The sequence below is a fragment of the Sciurus carolinensis genome, chromosome 1 (genome assembly GCF_902686445.1).
Source record: "Sciurus carolinensis chromosome 1, mSciCar1.2, whole genome shotgun sequence".
Taxonomy (NCBI): domain Eukaryota; kingdom Metazoa; phylum Chordata; class Mammalia; order Rodentia; family Sciuridae; genus Sciurus; species Sciurus carolinensis.
Window position 1 is genome coordinate 88,512,329 of NC_062213.1, and position 21,512 is coordinate 88,533,840.

General features: G+C 40.8%; 1 protein-coding gene and 1 non-coding gene across 5 annotated transcripts; one reads left to right on the forward strand and one right to left on the reverse strand.

Annotated features, from left to right (window-relative positions):
• Positions 1-10,676: 10,676 nt before the first annotated feature.
• Positions 10,677-17,848, forward strand: LOC124993198 (low affinity immunoglobulin gamma Fc region receptor III-A-like). Of its 4 annotated transcripts, none has more exons than XM_047564908.1 (5): positions 10,677-10,780; positions 11,561-11,581; positions 12,297-12,554; positions 14,114-14,233; positions 16,440-17,848. In XM_047564908.1, the coding sequence occupies exons 1-5, from the start codon at positions 10,741-10,743 to the stop codon at positions 16,625-16,627; spliced, it is 627 nt and encodes a 208-aa protein (XP_047420864.1). In that variant the 5' UTR covers positions 10,677-10,740; the 3' UTR covers positions 16,628-17,848. The 4 variants fall into 4 exon arrangements, with proteins under 4 accessions (XP_047420864.1, XP_047420841.1, XP_047420851.1 ...); XM_047564885.1 differs by having other exon boundaries at positions 10,678-10,780; positions 14,114-14,368; XM_047564895.1 differs by having other exon boundaries at positions 10,679-10,780; positions 12,300-12,554; positions 14,114-14,368.
• A 1,289-nt stretch (positions 17,849-19,137) lies between these two features.
• Positions 19,138-19,211, reverse strand: Trnan-guu (transfer RNA asparagine (anticodon GUU)). Its single transcript has one exon. It is a non-coding gene; the product is annotated as a tRNA-Asn (tRNA).
• Between the last annotated feature and the right edge of the window lie 2,301 nt (positions 19,212-21,512).

Consider the following 21,512-nt stretch of genomic DNA (forward strand, 5'->3'; position numbering starts at 1 on the left):
TTCCCCTGGGTTCAATTTTTTACAGTACAAACACACACACACACACACACACACACACACACACACACACACCTAAATTAGCCAGACACTGTGCTAAGTGCTTTTTATTTAATAGAAATAAAAAAGAGGAATGCAGCTGGTAAAGATACTCATGAGAAATGATCACACACACTAGTCATCAAGGAAATACAAACTTAAATAAGAACATATTTCTCATCTATTATGTTACCAATGATTAAGAAAAAGAATGCAATTAAATGGATTGTCATAGATTTCTGAATGCAATATTCTGTAGGGGAAAAAAACAATCTTTTTCCTCTGCTCTTATGCCACAATCAATATAGAAGACTTCTGTGACCCCAGAAGTGTTAAATCCGAATTTGGGCAACTGTAGGAGGGAGAGCAGGGCAACTGAGATAAAGGGCAGCGTGCCAAACGGTGATCAATCAAGCAGACAGGAAAACTCCACTGACCCTTAACTCCACCTGTTGACCCTTAATTCCACTGACCCTTAACTCCACCAGCCGATCCTTAACTCTACCTGTCACTCAGCAGGACCCCCGCCCATTCCGGCCTATAAAGACCCTGGGCAGCTAGGGCCGCGCACGATTTTCTCTGGCTATCTACCTGACTTGTACCCTGGGGGGGCTAGGAATTTCGCCCGAGAGCCAAATTCCAATAAAGCTTGCTTCAGCCACTTTCTGCCCGATTTTATATGGCCACTAACCATGCCCCCGAGCTTACAAGAAGATGTGGGAATTTCTCTCCACCAGCAAGCAAGCAAGCAATTGATTCAGTAGCAGACACCAGTCAGTGTCCTCAGTTCAACTCTGACACAGGAAATAGGACACAGGAAATAGCATCAGATCCCACAGACTGAGGGCTCACCCCCTGAAGTCTCCCCCTACTCTCAATGGAAATCCTGTTGTTCTGTGTCTGTCTGACCGGTTATAAATAGGTGTTTCTACCACCCTCTTCTTGGGTTAAATTTGTTGTAGCAGCTTACAGAACACACAAAAAAATTTTTTACTGGCTTATTTATTTTATTTTATTTGAGTATTTCGGATTGAACCCAGGGTACTCTACTACTGAACTGCAGTGTGAGTCCTTTTTATTATTTATTATTACTTTTGGTAAAAGGAAGGAGAGGGGTCCGAGGATCAAGCTCAGTGGTAGAATGCATGTGCAAAATCCTGGGGTCAATCCCCAACACCACAAAACAAAAAAGGGGGAAAAAAAAAAAAAAAAAAAAAAAAAAAGGAAGGAGAAACTGAGAAGAAAAGAATTCCAGAAGTTACAGAAGTTACATGCATGAAAACAAAATGATCTTAACACTAAATTGTACATACTAGGCTACAATTGACTGAGTGCTAGGGCTCTCTCTAGATGTAAACTTTGTTGGTTATTTGTGACATTTGCTTAGCTTCAACTGCTACCCACAGCCAAGCCAGTGACCCTGCCTGGATCCCAGGCTGGACAAATTCTACTGCCCTCCAGCATAAGAAATAGGCAAATGATCTAAAAAGAGAAAATTAATTTTATGTAGTTTAACCAAACTGGGTAGAAATGGCTAGTTTCTTTGCTGATGGTCCTACAGAAATGGTTATAATTTATAGGCACGAAAGCCAGGTGATATACATATGCAGGTTTAGCTAGGTTATGCCAGAGAACATGTCAGTCTTAATTTCCTTGGCATCTATCCTTAACATGAGGAAGTTTTCATTTTCAGCATGAGGAAGTTCTGTGTTTCATGACCTCGAGTGAAATATTTTTTTTTTTCTTTTTTTTTGGGGGGGGGGGGGGTGGGGGGACCAGGAATTGTTCTCAGGGGAGTTTTAACACTGAGCTACATTCCCAGCTCTTTTTATTTCGAGACAGGGTTTCACTAAACTGCTGAGGGTTGGTCTCCTCCTGCTTCAGTCTCTTGAGCTACTGGGATTACAGGCATGTGCCACCCCACCCCAATAAAGGATATTATTAGCTTTGCAGGCCTTGTCCTAGTTTAAAGGTTTTCCTTCCTGTGTCACATTCTTTTGCCCAGTTCAAGAGTTCACTTTCCCAGGCAGTAGCTAATCTGTGCATAGTGCCTGGTCCTTCAATAACCTCTGAAATTCGTTCTGAAACGCCTCTAAAAGTTGCTTTTTAGTATTATTTTCTTCTGAATTTCACAAAATTAAAACAAATGTTTATTTTATTTTTTTAATTTGCCAGATAATCTTTTTTCTTGGGTTGGGGGCAGTGTTACTGGGGATTGAATCCAGCAGTACTTTATCACTGACTCACATCCCCAGCCCTTTTTCTTCATTATTTTGAGATAAGGTCTTGCTAAATTACTCAAGTACTTGCTAAATTACTGAGGCTGGTCTAAAACTTGCCTCAGCCCTCCCAAATCACTGGGATTACAGGCATGTGACACAGGGCCTGGTCAGATAATCTTTTTTTTTTTTAAGATTATCTTTTAGTGGAAATTACAAAAGACCAAAAACATTTTTTGCAAACTGTCTTTTTTAAAAACAAATGATTTGTCTTTAATTACAAATCTTGAGTACGACAATGACTTCCTCTGCAAAACTGATAAATACAAGAATAAAATTTTAAATGTGATTTATCTAAGATAGTTGAGAAAGAAAAAAGCCTAATTTTTCAGTATTTATATAATCAGAATTTATTCCCTAACTCTTCAGAGAAAGCCTGAAAGTATGACTCAACTTAAAAAGGAAGAGTGAGAATGAGAAAGAAAACATTTTTTTTTTTTTTAGAAGTTGGAAATGCTACCTAAAGCTTCGAAATGTCCATAACATTGTAATTTCACTTCTGGGAAAATAGCTTTTGGAAATATTCCAAAGTATTAAAAATACTTTCATTCTTTGCTGTACTATTGAACAATAATAAAAATCAAAAGCAACTTAAAATATGCAACATCTTACTTCAGGAAAATTGCTCTGTTACTACTTTAACTGGAGTCTTTTTGAGTACTGCCAGAGAGGTGTATGTATCAGTTAAGTGGTTTTGTACAGTAAGTACCAGAAAAATTCCACTCAAATGGCATATCAAATTTCTTAATGATTAGCACAGTCTTAGGACTAGTTAATCTACATTAATGTCATCACTGTAACCCAGATCCTTCCTTTTCTTTGCTTTACTATCAGTTATCTCTCATGGAAACAAAATGGCTGCAGCTGCTCCCAACAGCTTAAACAACGTCATATCCAAGCTGCGTGTGGTGGCACACGCCTGTAGTCCTAATGACTCAGGAAGCTGAGTTAGGAGGATCACGAGTTCAAAGTCAACCTCAACAATTTAGCATGCTGGCCCTATGCAACTTAGCGAGACCCTCTGGATGTGGTTCAGTGAACCTCTGGGTTCAATCCCCAAAACAAAACAAAACATCACAGCGTCCAAAGACTGACAGAGAATTCATTACTTCTTGTGTTCCAGAACTTTCACCACCCCTCTACCCCCAGCAGAGTATGCTTGAGGATTCACTGTTTAGAACTCTATAATATGCCTAGTCATAAGTAAATGACTGGCATTGAAGGAGTTCCCAGAGAGGGGGACCTTGACTCAGGACAAGTGGGGTCCTTGGCAGACATGATGGAAAACAATTTCAGCAGAGACACAGATTTATTTAAGAAAGTAGACACATTCAAGGGAGAATGGGGGCTATGTTCAGAGGGGAGAAAGCAAACTGTTGGTCATGTGTGTTATTATTTATAGAAGGACAGTGGTTAGGGACTGAGCTAAAGGAGTTAGGGCAGTTACAGAATTGCACACGTTTTTCTAGCCCTTGCACATTGTCCTTGTATCATACTACTTTTTGCACATAAGGATGTGGGTCAAGGGTGTGGGCTAAGAACTTGTACTAAGAACGTGGGCCGGTTCACAGGAGCTGCTTATTTTGCATTCCAAAGTTTCAAGGGCATTTCCTGCATTCCAACAGCTCAGTCTATCTTCCTCTTTCTGTATCCCCACATTTCTATCTCAAGTCTAAGGATCCTGAGAATGACCAGACCACCACAAAACCATCTTAGGATCATCAGACCGATACCACCTTACATTCCTTCCCATATTCACCCTTCACCAAGCTTCCTTGAAAAAGGAGTCGGGGACCCCAAAGCACGTCTCTCGCTCTCTAGATGGTCTGCATTCTCTCTTGAATGTGTATTCTTTACTTTCCTAACCAAATTCTGTCTATGCCTCTACTGATACATGCTGGAATTCTTTTCCTTCACATATATCAAGGACCCTGCTGATCTTGAGCTGAGTTTCCCCTCTCTCCAAGGAACTCCTCAGGACCCTCTCCAGGAAATAAATTTCTTCTGTCGTGACAGAACAGCAACATCAGTATTGCCTGTAAATTAGTTAGACATACAAATTCTCAGGCTCCATCCAAATCAGAAACTTTGGAAGGAGGGGTCCACCAACCTGGATTTTATTTTTTTTATTTATGTGGTACCAGGGATTGAACCCAGGGGCGCTTAAAGACTGAGTCATATCCCCAGACCTTTTAATTTTTTATTTTGAGACAGGGTCTTGCTAAATTGCTTAGGGCCTCACTAAGTTGCTGAAGCTGAGTTTGAACTTGCAATCCTCCTGCATCCGACTCCTGAGCCCTGGGATTACAGGTGTGCACCGCTGCGCCTGCCTAACCCGGATTTTAACAAGCCCTCAAATGACCCTGATGTGGCTCAACTTTGAGAACTGTTGTCTTAAAGCAACCAAAAGTCACTTCCTGAGTCTGGGAAAAGGTCTAGCCTTTCCTAATGCTCATGGTAACCCATATACCTGAACAAAATCACAAGAATTGACTGTGCAGCAGACAACCTCTGAATAGGAGAAAGCCCCTGTTCTGTAGCTAAAAATGACCGAGATCATTTAAGAATAAAAGAAAGTCAAAGAATGACACTATGTCTTTCATCCCACACATCCTCAAAAATATTTTTTGACATTCTTCCTCCAATTGAAAATGTGAAAAATGTTGAGTGGTATGCATTTGTATGTGTATGTGTATGCGGAATTATTGTAGAAAAGCAAGTTGCAGAATAATATGTATCAGTTGGGTGCATGGTGGTTTACACCTGTAATCCCAGTATTCAGAACTGTAGAATCTTTAAGATAGAAAGAACTAGATAGAATGTAGTCAATTACCTCATTTTATAGATGAGGAACAGGTTTAGAGAAGACATGTGGTTTGACGACAAACCCCAGTCAGAGTGAAACCAAAACCTGATTTCCTTCCTCCTAGATCAGTGTGTTTCCACAACACATCACTGACATGCTTCTTTTGAAACTTTAAAAATTTGCAGTTTCAAAGAAATAAGGGATAGATATGTTTAACTTTATTTAAACATTACACAATATATACAGGAAAGAAAATACCACGTGATCCCCCACAAACATATACAATTTTTGTTTATATATATCTGTTAAAAAATTAAAATTTAAAAACTTATTTTGTAATTGAGGAAAGTCTAATTGCATTCTGATATGGGATTCCATAAAGTAGGGTGTTTATAAGTCACTCTAGGACAGTATTCCAGTTCTGGAATGTTCTTATATATCCATAGGCTGTATTCTTTGAATAACCATTTCCAAAGTGAACAAGCTATGGCTTAAGCTCACACCACAAAATTGGTTTCAATTCCTCTTAGTTTTCTTCCATTGTTTCTGTTGATCTCATCCTGTGTTTTGGAGTTGTTCTCTCCTGGTTCCTATGACTGGTTTTTTATGTCTCTGGGCATGCCTATTTCCAGGCATGGAAATATGCCTTCTTCTATGTGCAGTTTCCATCTATTTTAAAGATTCAATGAGGCCCTGAGCAACTTAGTGGGACCCTGTCTCAAAATAAAATATAAAGAAGGACTGGGGATGCGGTTCAATAAGTGCCCCTTGGTTCAATTCATTGTACCAAAGTGGGGGGGGAAAGATTTCAGTGTTTATGAACCTACATTACTTTCCTAGTAAATTTTTTCCCTCCCTGCTCCAGTGTTTGTCTTTCTCAGTTTGCTCCCATTGGAACAAATTGGTTTTCTTCTACCTTCCACCCCCACTTAATGTCTTTTTGTCTCTTTCCAACTCTGGCCTTCCCTTCCTTTTATATGGCCAGTTTCCTTTCCTATTTCTTTTTCTCACTTTACTGTCCATGTAAAGTGAATTTTTTTTTATTAAATTATTTTTTTCCACTTCTCAGTGTTGGGGATTGAACCCAATGGCTCTCTACTCTGAGCTACATTCCCAGACCTTTTTACTAACTTTGAGACAGGGTCTTACTAAATTACCCAGGCTGATCTCTAACTTGTGATTCTCCTGCTTCAGCCTGCCCAGTCACTGGGATTACAGGCCCGTGCCACTGCCACCAGCTATTTTAATAACTATTGAAATATAGTTCAGAACTTTCTACATGGTTAATGAAGTTTAAATGAGCAAGTAGAATACTTTCTTAAAAGGCAATTACAGGGCCAGGTTTGTGACTCAGTGGTAGAGTACTTGCCTAGCATGTGTGAAGCACTGGGTTCAGGTCTCAGTACTATATTAAAAAAAATAATAATAATAAGATAAAGTTTAAAAGAATGCCTATCTGACTCCAAGGGGTGAGAGGTGGAAAAAAAAAAAAAAAAAAAAAAAAGCATTTACATTTCTTTTTTCCTCTCTGTGGGGAAAATATTGTTAATTAATTAATTGTTAATTTCTTTGGGCAAGTAATGCTTAACACCAGCAAAAAAGTGGGAGAGTTGTTTACCCTCTAGTTGACATTCAAAAATTCATAAAATTGAGCTTAGTGTCTTTAGTGCGTGCTGTAATCCCAGCAACTCCAGAGGCTGAGGCAGGAAGATTATAAATCAAGGCCAGTCTAGGCAATTTAGTGAGACCCTGTCTCAAAATAGAATTTAAAGTTGGTGTGTGTGTGGTGGGGGTGCTGCTGCAAATGTGGTAGATTGTCCTATTGTGTTTACCAGCACCCCGAGAGAGCAGATTCCTGCTTGGAGGTTTGAACCAGCTGGGAAAATTAAAAATTCTGAAAACAATCAATAAAGAACAAAAGACAAGAGGCAGAAAATAGTTTTCAAAGTTGGGGCCTGGTGGGTTTTCCAGTCCTGGCAGGAATGGAGCTGAACAAGGAAAAAGGCCCAAGTTCTTTATTTAAGGGGATATACATCAAAAGTTTTCAGTGTGGCAGGCTTCATGAGGCAAACAGGATAAAGACGGGAAAAACAAGTTGTTTGGGGCTAAGGAGGTTATACCCACCTCTAGGGGCTGTGTTGGAACCTAGGACTGTGAGCTAAGATAAGGTGTCAGTTTTAATTTGAGCAATATGCTACTGGTGGATTCATACCAGGAGTTCTCAGAAAAGCAACCCCCCTGCCTTGTGATGTCTCAAACAAACCCATAATTCATACACGGCTTCCAACAGTACACCAGGTTTAATCCCTAATATGGAAAAAAAAATTTTTAAAAGGACATAAAATTATTTACCCGGAGTTGGGTCTTAGCAAGCGTACAGTCCACTCTCTCATTTCATGAATGCAGAGACGGAGATCTGGTTAGATTCAATATCTTACCCTGGGTCTAATTGCTGGGTCTAGAGTTTCTTGTCTCTGGGTCAGTATTATTCTCTTTTCATTGAATGTCAAGTTTCTTCCCCCATTAATCATTAATTTCTTCCAAAAGAGAATTTCTCATCTTATTAGCAGGCACTCAGGAAATACCTTTTATTAGGATGACTTTGGCTGAAGATAACAAACCTTGACTTAGACCTGCTTAAACATCAGGAAATGTATTTCAAATTGAAGAAATCTGGACTGGTTGCTTCAGAAGCTCACTTCTCTCTCCTTGGTTTTTTGGCTTTGGCCTTAGGCCGGCTGCCCTCAAAGTGGGCCCTCAAGTTCTGCTGGCTGCCAGCAGAACTTGAAACAAAATGAGTACCTTGGTCATGTCCAATGAAAGAGACATACTCTCTCCCAAACATGCTGTGGAATTGAAATTGTTAGTCAGATTTTCATCACTGTGACCAAAATACCTGACAAGAACAACTTCGGGGAGGGAAAGTTTATTTTGGTTTGTGGTTCCAGAGGTTTAGTCCATGGCTGGCTGAGTCTATTGTTCTGGGTCCAAGATGATACAGAACATCATGGCAGAAGGGGCCATAGGGAAGATGAATCCTTCCAGCGCATACACTCAGTAACTCACCTCCTCCAGTCATGCTCCACTCATCTATAGTTACCACCCAATCAATCCATTTAAACTAGAATGGACTGATTAGGTTGCACCTCTCATAATCTAATCATTTTACCTCTGACTATGACTTCATTAACACAGGAGCTCAGGGGGGACACCTCATATCCAAATCATAGTGATGGCATTCCCTTCTACATGCTTGAACATTTTGAAGACCCATTTAACCAATAAAAGTCAGGTCAATGCTACAGCCTGGGTGGCTTAGATCAATCAGGATCTACTTTCTGCACATGGGGATAAACTACATTCCTGAGTAAAACCAAGGTTGTATTAGAAAGGAAGAAGATGGATGGATATTGTGTAGCTACTGTATCATATGCTACTTCTTGAATCAACTGAGTTGTAGCAATTGTTCATTTGGAAAAACTCAGAATTTATTATGGATTCAAGTTCAAAAATTTCTTGTTCCCTGGCTGCCGGTTGCTTCTTGAAAAAGAAATTATGTGGGGATCAGCACAGTGGACCCATTTTATAGCGTTATTCCCTTACCCTCATGTTCCCACCACTCACATCTGACTGTCCACTATCAGAATTCCTCTGTAGCCCTGAACTAAGAATGCCATGAAATATACTGTTTCTTTGCAGTTAAAATTTTAGGCAAATTTCTGGATCTGGAAGGTGATGAATGGGTAATGTCTGGCTAACTTTCTTCTTTCTAGTTTAATAACAACTACCTCCCTTCCTCCTGTTACTGTTCTTGGCATAGGATTAAAGTTCTTTCCTTCTTTTTATTTATTCAGGATTCAACATTCCAGAAAAGACTCTATTGGGCCAAGTCTAAATTGGACCATGCCTGTTCTGTATCAGTTTGTTAGGCCCACCATAACAAAGTAAGCAGGATGTAGAAATGTGTTAGGCAGGGAGGGTTAAGGCCCCCTGCCTCAGGAGATTACAAATGGAGTAGACAGCTCATGACTATTGACTCTATTAGAGATTGAAGCTATGTACTGGATCAAAAGTTTCAGCTATTTAACGAGCTCTTAAGCAAAAAATAATAAAATAAAATGGACTGAGGATGTAGTTGAGTGGTAGAGCACCCCTGGATTCAATCCCCATAATGATTTTTTTTTTTTTAATTTCAAGACCACCTCTCTCTCCAAAAAATTGTGTACTTTACTCATTACTATAAAAATAACCCTTGCAGTTGGGCACAAAGGTGCATGCCTACAATCCCAGCAACTGGGAGCTGAGGCAGGAGGATCACAAGTTGGAGGATAGACTAGGTAACTTAGCGAGATTGTGTCTCAAAATAAAAAGTGTTTAAAAAATTGGAGATGTAGCTCAGTGGTAGAGAGACCTGTGGGTTCGACCACCAGTATAGAAATAGAAAAAGAAAAGAAAAGAAGAAAAGGGAAAAGAAAAGAAAGGGAAGGAAGGAAGGAAGGAAGGAAGGAAGGAAGGAAGGAAGGAAGGAAGGAAGGAAAGAAGGAAGGAAGGAAGGGAGGGAGGGAGGGAGGGAAAGGGAAAAGGAAGAGAAAGAAAAGCAACCCTTACAAAACACCCAGTTTGGGGAGTGCTGGACAAGCACTAGATGGAACGTCCTTAAGACTCCCCCACCCTGTTACTTTCTCTCTTCCTGTTCCCTCTCTCCTCTCCTTCCAATCTGCTGCCTCCTCCGCAGCTAACAAGTCCTTCCTCTATTTGAGGGCCACAGACAAGATGAGTCAGAGAAGAAAATAAAATACCAAAAAAGGAAAATTAAAGTGAATGTCCCATACCACAGAAAGCCACTAAGAAGGGTGGGGTTACCTACCCTTCACCTCAGAGATGTTCATAGACCTGAAGGCACCTTGTGTGCATCTGTGTAGGGGGTACTGGGGATTGAACCCATCAGTACTCTACCACTGAGCTAAATCCCCAGCCCTTTTTATTTTTTATTTTGAGACACAGTCTGGCAAAGTTGCCCAGGTTGAACTGGAATTTACTATCCTCTTGTCTCAGCCTCCCCAGTTGCTGAGATTACAGCATATACTACTACACCCACGGATTTTAAATGATTACTTTCTGTAAGCACACAGGCCTTGAGCTGGGTGGAGATGGGTCTTGGCCAGACAAAAGAGTGATAGATTCTGACATAGAACCAGGACTCCTCAGGGAATGTCCCTCCCTCTTGAGGGTTATTCTCAGGGTTATGCACACTATTCTTGACACTGGGTGGACCCAATCACAAGAGATGGGAGCAAACATCCCGAGATTGCTGAGGATATACTCTGATAGATCCTCTGTGTGTCCTCCAAAGTTCAGCAGTGACCTGTATTGACAAAGGGGGCAAACACACCTTGGCTTTTCCTTCAACTCTTTTCCTCCTTTCCCTGTCCTATCATGGGACTTACTTGTTGGAATTTAGATCAAGAACCACATAGTGTTCCCAGAAAATGAAACTGTTTAGTGATGAACTGGGGGGGTTGGGGGAAAGACTCTTTTACTTCCTCTCTTCCAGTGAGCTACATCCTTTAAGGGCTCCGGATATCTGTGGTGAATTAGTCACTCTAGTGCAGCAGTAGTATGGGGCAGCTGTTGCCACTAACGACTCTGCTACTTTTAGGTAAGTCAGGGTCCCCTGGCTGAGGGAAAAGATCAAGATACCCTGGGGTGGGACCCCTAACAAAGGATAGGGCCCCTCACCATATCTATAATGTTGGGTTTAGCTCCTAAGACAAACTGGGGGCTGAAATGCACAGAATGCTATTTCTGATTTGTGTATCATCTGAAGGTAAAGGGAGACTTCAAGGTCAGTTTCTTCACCCCTCTAAGTCTCTGTTTCCCTGTGTGCAATTGAAGAGCATGAACTAGATTATTACTAAAGTCTGTCTATTCCCGTCTGACATACCAGCCTTCATCCCCTTCTACAACTTTTGACTCTTTCAAGAAATTTTAGATTAAGGTTGTTTCTGTAGCTTGATTCAGGGAAATTTAATCTTTACCTTTAATTTGTGACTTTGAACAGGGAACAATGAGTAAAGGAACAGTGTCAAAAATAGGGAATTGGCAGGACACGGTGGTGCACACCTGTAATCCCAGCGGCTCAGGAAACCGAGGCAGGAGGATTGCAAATTCAAAGCCAGCCTCAGCAAAAGTGAGGTGCTAAGCAATTCAGTGAGACCCTGTCACTAAATAAAATACAAAATAGGGCTGGGGCTTTGACTCAAGTCGTGCCCCTGAGTTCAATTCCTGATACTCCCCCCACCAAAAAAGTAGGGATTTGGGTGTTCAGTGGAAGCAGGGTTGGGGGTGGGTGGAGGCAATATTAGATCACTTTACACTTTAGTCACCCTAGTCTCTGTTCTTGTTGAGTGTCTGATTCATACTTTTTTTTGCCTTGTAGTTTCAGCAAGCATGCAAGCTGGTGAGTTTGTTTTTTGATTTCTTTTGTTTGTTTGTTTTTTGGGGGTTTTTTCCCCCTCAGTGCTGGGGATTGAACCCAGGGTCTCACACATGCTAGCCAAATGCTCTACCACTGACCTACATTCCCAGCCCATGAGTTTGCTTTATGGTCTTGAATTGATGAAGTAAGGCACATGTGGTTGCAACAGCCACAGGATGTTAGGAAATGACCATTGCATGGGAAACTGTTGACGTGGGGTGAACAGGAACAGTTTCCCCAATACCACAGGGCTTGGTCCAGTGCTTCTCTGGCCATTTTTCTCAGACTGCAGAGCAGGCCAAAAATGGGACCAAGTGCCTCCTGGTCAAGATGCTGTAAGACTACTAGCTGGGTGTGGTGCTACCTGCCTATAATCTCAGCTACTCCTGAGGCTGAGGCAGGAGAATAGCAAGTTTGAGTCAGCCTGGGCAATTTAGAAAAGTCCTGTCTCAAAATAAAAAATAAAAAGAGCTGAGGATGTAGCTCAATGGCATAGCAGCCCTGGGTTCAATCATGAGCACTGAAAACCGAAAGCAAAAACAAGAATAGATGCTCTTAAAGCTGAGTCACAGATTCAATCTGAGTCACCTACTCTGGGTTTGCAATGGGCTCACTCTGGCTTTCAACCTCCCTGGGAATGCCAGTGTGGGGCCTGCTCATCTATGTGTTCTCACTCCATATTCTCTTGACTTCTCAGCAGATCTCCCAAAGGCTGTGGTGTTCCTAGACCCTCCATGGGTCAGGGTGCTCCAGGAGGACAATGTGACTCTGAAGTGCCAGGGGGCCCACCCCTCTGGGCACAATTCCACACAGTGGTTGCATAATGGAAACCTCATCTCAAGCCAGGCCTCCAGCTACTTCATTGCATCTGCCAGAGTTGAGGACAGTGGAGAGTACAGGTGCCAGACAGGCCTCTCCATGCTCAGTGACCCTGTGCAGCTAGATGTCCACACTGGTAAGCTGGTGAGGGGGAAGAGGGAACTCGCCAGTAATGGGCCCTGAAATACTTGGGAAGAACTAGAAGATGATGTTCTTGAAGATTAAAATTAAGATGAGATTAAAAAAAATAAGATGAGATGACGTGTTGTCCCACTGAATGTTATCAGAGTTGTAGTTCCAGTTGCATGTAGGCCTTAGGCAAAATGTCAAGGCCTGTCACATATGGATACAGGACAGCTTCATTGCACAAATCCAAGAATCACCATTCACACAGAATGCATACAATGTGAATGTATCATCTGAAGGTCAGGGAATGACACTGATTCTCAATAACATTTATTTAAAAAATCAATAATTTGTTTTTAGGATTTCAATATTCTTCACATTCTCAGATCTGTAATACCCTAAGTCCCCCAAACTATCCAAGATCACCTACCATCTTCTCTATTTCCCCATCAATGCTGTACTGAAATTCAAACTTCAGGGTAAATTTGGCAATACCCCCACTAATGAAGGTAGATGCATTTTCAGCATGTGCATTAATCCTGGAATGAAAGTCTTTGTGTGTTAACAATATCTCATCATAAGGAGCAAGTAAGAACATTTTTTTTTTTTCAGTATTGGGGATTGAACTCAGGGATACTCTACCAGTGAGCTACATCCCCAGCTCTTTTTCTTTTTTCTTTTGAGATAGGGTCTCCCTAAGTTGCCCAGGCTGGTTTCAAACTTGCAATCCTCTGTCTCTGTCTTCTGAGTTGCTGGGATTACAGGTATGCACATTTTGGAGGCAGGTGTCTTTCCTGGTATCCTTCAAATCACACCACATACCTGTAGTATTACTTCATAAGCCTGACTGCACTTCCATGACTGCCCCACTTTACAATATATAAGGGCAGAATAGGCCTGGAGGGAAAGGGAAATGTAACAGGGTAGGAGGGATTTCCATGGAATTGGGCCTATGATCTGGGTATAGGGACCCATGCCTGTAATACCAGCTACTCAGGAGGCTAAGGCAAGAGGATCCCAAATTCAAGACTAGCCTGGGTAATTTAGTGAGACCTTACCTCAAAATAAAAAACAGAAAGGAGTGAGGATATAGCTCAGTGGCAGAGTATTTGTCAACCATGCCTAACTTCCTGGTTCAATCCCCAATTGTACAGTGAAAAAAAGAAAAAAAGAAAACCTCCTATTCCTTCTTGAAGTCTACCAATTTTTTTTTCTAATGGGACAAATTATCATTTTCTAATGCAGTTTTTACCCTTTGGTCTTGCATTTACTGTGATTTCTTATTATCTTACAAAACTAATCCAGGTCTAATATTTAAGAATCCTTATGTCTCACCTTATTCTTAATCCTTTAACTCTAACTTTATGTTTTGATCGTGTGCGTGTCCTTAATCTCCATTTATTAGATAAAATGGCTCAGCCGGGTTTTTTCCTAAAGGGTGTTATGTAGGATGGTTCCGAGTCTGACTTTCCATTATGTCCCAGGATCTAAGTGCTGAGTGTCACCTTCTAAAGAGTTCTGCATAGACAGCTTGGACCTCCTGACCTGAGGTCTCTCTGTGTCTTTCAGGCTGGTTGTTGCTCCAGGCCCCTAAGCGGGTGTTCCAGGAGGGGGAGACTATTCGGCTGAGATGCCACAGCTGGAGGAACAAGGCTGTGCATAAGGTCACGTATTTACAGGATGGCAAAGGCAAGAAGTATTTTCATCACAATTCTGAGTTGTACATTCCAGAGGCCACACGCAATGACAGTGGCTCCTATTTCTGCCGGGGCCTTATTGGGTATAACAACAAGTCTTCAGAGACTGTGAACATCATCGTTCAAGGTGAGAACTATTCAGCCCTAGAGTGCCTAGAGCCCTGTTTGAAGTTGGTACTCACCCGGGGAAATATGTTAGGCCAGGTGGTGCACACCTGTAATCCCAGTGACTCAGGAGGTTGAGGCAGGAGACTTCCAAGTTTAAGGCCAGCCTGAACAACTTAGTGAGGTCCTCAGCAACTTAGCAAGACCCTGTCTCAAAATAAATAAAAAATAAAAAGGACTGGCGATACAGTTCAATAATAGAGTGCCCTTGGGTTTAATCCCCAGTCCTGTTAATAATAAATTAAATTTTTTTTAAATTAAAAAGGAAATGAGTTGAGAAAAGATGCCTGATTCCTCCACAGACTTCTTTATATGGGGTTCTCTCCTAATGACCAGTAGAGACCCTAGTTGCTGGGTAGTTTGCAGTTCTGTTCCAGCCTGTTGCTAAGGGATACAGGAGCAGAAGTCACATTTCTTCACCTATAAATATTGCCCATCCTGGGGCTGGGGAGATAGCTCAGTCGGTGGAGTGCTTGCCTTGTAAGCATAAGGCCCTGGGTTTGATCCCCAGCACCCCCCCAAAAAAAAAGATTTAAGTATTGCCCATCCTTAGCCCAACATGCCTGTGACATCATGTAACCCTGTAATGCTGGCCCATTCTTAAATGCACTCCTTTCCCAGGCAAGCCTTGTTTCTTAGCCAAAAGTTAGCCTGGCAGGAGCCCCTCAACTCTCATAGAAAGGACCCCAAATCTGGGTTTTGTGGCTAATTAGCTGTGTGACTATAGGCAAACAATGTAGTCTCTTTCAACTTCAATTTCTTCTCTGTAACAAAAACAAACTGATATTTATTAGGCATCTTTCAATGTGCTAGATTTTTTTTTTTTTGGGGGGGTGGTATTGGGTATTGAACCCAAGGGCACACTATCACTGAATTACTTCCCCAGACCTTTTTATTTTTTGTTTTGAGACAGAATCTCACTAAATTGCTGAGGTTGGCCTGAATTTATAATCCTCCTGCCTCGGTTTCTCAAGTTGCTGGAATTACAGACATGAACCACCAGTACCACACCAGTACCAGTACTGCAATAAATAAATAAGTAAAAAGAAAGTAAATACAACTATCCCTTGGGATCTGTGGGGGATTGGTTCTAGTCCCCCCTACCCCCATGCCAAAATCTGAAGATGCTCAAGGCCCTTATATAAGATGGTGTAGTATTGGCATGTAACCTGTGCATGTCCTCCTATTACCTTAAATCTTCTTTAGATTGTATTAGATATTTAATACAATGTAAATACTATACAAATAGCTGTTACACTGTATTGTTTAGGGAATAATGGCAAGGGAAAAAGCCTGTTTAGTACAGGCACAATTTTTTAAAAATATATTTTTGATCTTCAGTTGGTCGGATGCTCAAATGCAGAACCCACAGATATGGAGGGCCTATGGTACCCTCAATGGTTAGGAAGAAAGCAAATGAGGGGTTGGGGTTATGGCTCAGTGGTAGAGTGCTTGACTAGCACATATGAGGCACTGGGTTGGACCCTCAGCACCACATAAAAAGAAATAAATTAAATAAAGGTATTTTTTTTAAAGTCAAAAAAGAAAAAAAGGAAAGAAAATGATAAAGCAGTGGGGCAAAATGAAATAATTAGTGCAGCTGGGTGAAGGATATATGAGAGTTCTTTATATTACTCTGGTATATTTGTTCTGTTGGAAATTATATTAAAATTAAGTTCAAAATCGAAACAAAAATCCACAAATTTGTGCCAACAGCATTATCTGACAATTTCATAATTGTCACACAACTTCCATTGACAACCTAAATTGATGGACACTCCCTGTCACATTCCCACCAAAAAGTAGAAGCCATGGCTAAATGTTGAATGAGTTGAGTCCAACTCAAGTAGCACTAAGATCAGGAGTTAGTGGAAGGGAACAAAGACTTCCCTTGGATTCTCCTATCCTTCATTCCCTAGAGTCTGTCTCTTGGCAGGTGTCAGGAACACTGTCTGCTGGTGACCTCACTGTTTATTCTGAATTTCTGCCTTAATGACTGCCATTTTTCTCATTTTATTCTCTGCTTCTACTAGGTCCAGCATTTCCATCCACCTCCCCAGTCTTCCCACCTTGGCACCAAATTGCTTTCTGCCTGATTATGGGACTCTTATTTGCAGTGGACACAGGGTTATATTTTTCTGTGCAAAGAAATCTTCAAAGGTCAGTGGAAGACTGGACAGAACACAAATTTAGATGGAGCCAGGACCCTCAGGACAAATGACCCCTGGGATAATAAGAGCACTGGCACACCTTCTATGAACCTGTGGATCAGCAACCTCATCATCCCCATCAGGCATTTCTTTGAGCAACAGAAAAAAATACAACTCAGGGCCTGGGCTGAGGGCACCTTTCCCAACTCTGTTTTCTCTAGGTCTCTAGTAAAAGGAAAAGACCAAAAGCAATGTCCCAGTGAGTAGCTACTCTCCAGGAATTGAGTGCAGGAGCTATACACTTTCTCTGGCTCAACCATTTCCTCACATACTCTGGATGGTGAACCTTTAAATGTGTAAATGTATAAACCTTTTAATGTATTGTTCCTGAATAAATGAATAAGTAGATAAACCATTAACAGTTGAGGAAGGGCCACAAGGACAGTGGTCTGGTTGCCTTCAGGGGAACCCCGAACTCCTTCCAAATGGAGGGTGGGAACTCCTGGGGACCTAGGCACAATAGACTTAATGAAGGAGATGAGAAAGAGCAGTGGACAGACCAGGGGAGGTACCCACATCTGGACCTAGAGTTAAGATTGCCTAGAGCAGGAGCCATGTTGGAGTCATCGGAATTTACAGCCATGACATCTAGTTGAGTTTTCCAGAGCAGTCTCTGTCAGAATTGGAATAGTTTGTGAATATATAATAATGAATCCTTTTAAAGCAATGAATAGACAGTAGGCCTAGGAAGGGGACTGAAGACTGGGGGTGGATTGGGGCAGGAAGCATGAGTTGAAAAAGAAAATATAGATCAAACCTGTGTTATGCTAAGTGAAACAGAGATAGTTCCGCCTCTGAGCTGAGAAAAGCACAGTCAAAAAAGAGTTAACCACAAGTTCACAGGAAGGAATGGTCAGAGAGTGAAGACACTTTTGATGACCAACGTGGTAAGAATTAGAGACAAGAAGGGGCAGGGACTATAAAAACAACTTTTTTGTTTTCTGTTTCGGCATCTAATTCAGATATAACTTTGTTCACATCATTCATTAAACAAATGTTGGATAACCAATGCTAAATGTCCTGAACTCTACTGACTGAGTTTAATTGTGAAACTTTGAAATTTCTCAGCACATCAGTATCAATGGGGTGGGGGCAAAGAAGGAAACCATTGTTTATGGAAGAAAGCTTCAGCTATCTCTTTCTGTCTTGCATTCAATAAAACATTTTACAAGATCTTGAATGCCACTCTCAAAAGATGGAAAAAACATGGTAATAAAACAAGAATGATGTGATCTGTTTTTTACCTTCTTTTGTCAAAATTCTGTGGGGGTTTGGTTTGAATTGATGCAAAACCACTTTCTACTCAGCAACCATTTTACCAAAATTCTTATGAATTATTAGCTTATTTTCCAAATCTTGCTGCAACAACTGAGTGAAGAGGGATTTTTATGAGCTATATGGGATAGAAGGATGAATGGGAGTTAGAAGTCATTTCATCACATTGGGGCTGATAGGAAAAGCCATAGCTACAAAAGAGGTAGAGGCCTGGGCAGATAGAAGTTGAGCCTAATTGTGTGGATTATGCCAAGTATAATTGTATGGTTTATTTACCAAGATCATTCAAGTTAAGTATGTGAATATTAAATGAGATTTAGACATGAGACAAGTGCATTTGGTAACCTTGCACTTTCATTCATATTTATTTAGTTTCTACCCACAAGCAAAGGTTGAGCGTAGGTGATGAAGATATTAGACAACTCAGGGTCATTTTCTGAAGGAACTTTCATTATGGAGAGAAAAACAGACAAATAAGAAGAGAGCAAAGAACAGTCTTATGGCAGTGAAGAATGAACAGGGTTTGCCAGGCAAAAGTCTATGAGTTCAAGAAAACAGTTTGATTCTGTTGGAGTTGGGCCAGTAAGGGAAAGGGGAGAGTTCCAGGCACACTATGAAGGTCTCTGCTGGTCAAGGTAAAGAGGTTGTATCAGACTCTCCAAGGCATTGAAGTAATTTAAGCAGATCAGGTTTGTAGTTTAGAAGGATTTCCTGGCAGTTAGAAGATAGCTGAGAGAGAATGAAAGACAGGAAACTCGCTAGGGGGCTAGGTAGGTATTCCAACAATCCAAGAGGGAACTGTCTTACTGACAGCCAGGCTGAAGAAGTCTAGTTGAAAGATATTTAGGAGGCGGTCTCTCCAAGAATTGGCAGCCAGTAGGACGCAGCGTAATTCCGGATCCAGATTCAGGGCATGATGCCGGTTTGACGAGGCAGGAAATACAAAAGCGCAGATTTGGTGGGAAAGATAATGAATTCGTTTTTGGATTATTAGTACTGAACTTTCTTCCTTCGGCCAGTAAATTTTCATAAATTGTTAATTTCGTGGTTAAACGGAAAAAAATTGCTTTTTCACTATTTTACAAACGGAACCCTAACTACTTTAAAAGTGGATTGTGAAATGGCTAAAGCTGAGGGACAACGAGAACCACGCAGCGTGGAAAGGTTGGCTGTATGGTTCCTGGCGGTTAGAGGTTTTGGAGTTCCAACATGCACCGGTGCGCACCCTTCATAAAAGGAACCCTGCCGTCCCTGGGTGGGCTCGAACCACCAACCTTTCGGTTAACAGCCGAACGCGCTAACCGATTGCGCCACAGAGACGGGAGCTGACCGGCCTGGCAGCCAAGTTAATTCATTGAAGAATAAATTCGTAGTGCTCTTTAAGTCCTTTGAAAACTTAGGGGTGATGCATACCTAGGAACCTCGAGACACTCAGCTTTCAGCACACACCAGGAATCCAAACTGGCACATCTTTTTCCCGCGCTAGTACCTGGTTATATCCGGGACCGGACTCAGCTTCCACCCACAAAAGGCTGAGAAAAAGGAAAACAAGGAGGACGAATGGGTGAAAGGTCTATGGAAAATCCAGAAAGAAAGCTCTTTGTGAGTTTGGGAGTTCAGTTAATTTTGCTCAGAAAGATATGTCAATAAATAAGCTTCTTTTGCTGATATAGACAGTTTACGTAGCCACGTTATATGCGTGAGTATGGACTTAAGACTGTGAAACTTAAAATATAGTATCATGATTGTGTCCAAATGTGTCTGAAAAATACAATAAGGGCGTTTCGAATAACAAACCCACCTTCAACCCCAGCTATTTAAAAAGATTTTTTTACTAGCATTTTAGGCACACAAATAGAACAAGGAATTTATAAATACTTGCAACTTCTGGACTCTCCCACCGACAGATTCAGATCCAAATCTCCAAGAGCAGAGCCTCCTCAGTCTACCACCATGAACCTAGGATCCTCATCAGGTCTGGGCCTAATAAAGAATTTTCTTTATTACCCAAGTCCCAGGCCTCTGGAGGCTTCACACACAACCTCTCTTTCTGCATTGCCATCCTCTTATCAATGGGTTTCAGTTTAGGTTCAGTTTTCAAAGATTTCAATGAAATTAAAATACATAGATGTACATCTATGTGCATAGATGTGCATGTGCAAAAATTATAGATGAATACATGTATATAAATATTCACTATATTTTATTCAAAGTACATACAAGTACTTGTATTTTACAAATATACATATATTTGCCAAATGACCTTTAAATTAAGATTAATTTTTACACTGTAATTTCTTTTATAAAATTATAATTAGGATAGATGAAAGTTGTTCAGGGTGTGATTGTTTTTACTGATTTCCTAAATTGGCAAAACAAAAAGTTGACAACCCTATACTGGTCACCAACATTTTGGGGAAATATTTGCTCTTCCATGAAGTCCAAATTTGGAACTAACTATGCCGAACTTCTCCTCCTTTGTTAGACTGACAGGAGAAATAAAAAGCATTGCTTTCCAGTTTAATTCCTATGCTTCAGTTTACATGCATGTGACAGCAATCCAAAAGAAGACAAGAGAAAAGAAGAAGCATTTAAAAAGAATAGAAGAAAACTTGAGGCCAAAAGAAAGTGCAAAATGGGGTGGTGAAATAAGCATATCAGTAACTACAATAAATGAACAAAATGTGCTAATTAAAAGAGAAAATGGAGTTTTCAAATCAAGTTATTCTATTTAGAAAACATTAAAATATAAAGAAACCAAAAGATTGAATGGAAAAAGATGCGCCAGGACAGGGCAACCTAAACTCTGCTCCATTAATGATTTCCAATCCAGTTAATTGGATCCCTCAAGGCTGTTACTATTCACTATGGGTAGGTACTACCTTGTAGTCATCCTTGCTTGTGACCAATGTGGGCAGTGCAACCTCCATGAGACCTTGGTATTAAAAGTCCTGGAATTAATAGGGAGAGTGAACAAATAGTAACAGATCACACTGAAGGCATAAACCAGATGCTGGGGGTTGCTGGTCCTCCTGTAACAGGATGGAAGCTGTGGGGTGGATGGGAACTTGGGGTAGGAGAGCTAACGCATGACTGAAATGCAAATGCCAAAGATTTTTTAAATCCCAACTATCCTCCCATCATAGGCATTTACAGCATTTATTTTAATAATAGGAAGGATGATTAGTGCTGACTCATAAACAAACACCATTCTAAACATATATTAACCCTTTGAGAATTGCAATTATGGTCATTATCTTCTCTTGCAGATATGAGGGAACTGAGACAGAGAGCCAAGTTTCAAACACAGGAAGCACCACAGAGCCTGCATGCTTCACCACCACATTGTTGCCTCTTTCAGCCTGAATGGTTGGGTCAAACTAATTATAAATGTCATTCCAATAAATGTTTTTCATATACTAGAGAAGCAGGTGGGTAAAACCTTCAAACAATGTTTTAAAGACTAAAAACAAAAGCAAACAAAAGAGCATAAGTATTGAAAATTTATGGATTCAATTGCTGTTAGTTCAACAGATGACAACAGGTTCAGAGTTATGTTCCAACAGACTTATTGAGACTACAAAGCACTTAATGATTGCTATTTTATTGAGAAGTTATTAG

Excerpts from the sequence above, each read along its gene's own strand:
- LOC124993198 (XM_047564885.1), top strand. The coding sequence starts at position 10,741 with ATGGGGCAGCTGTTGCCACTAACGACTCTGCTACTTTTAG. Across the intron at positions 10,781-11,560 it reads AACGACTCTGCTACTTTTAG|TTTCAGCAAGCATGCAAGCT; the intron begins GTAAGTCAGGGT and ends TTTGCCTTGTAG. Across the intron at positions 14,369-16,439 it reads TGTGAACATCATCGTTCAAG|GTCCAGCATTTCCATCCACC; the intron begins GTGAGAACTATT and ends TGCTTCTACTAG.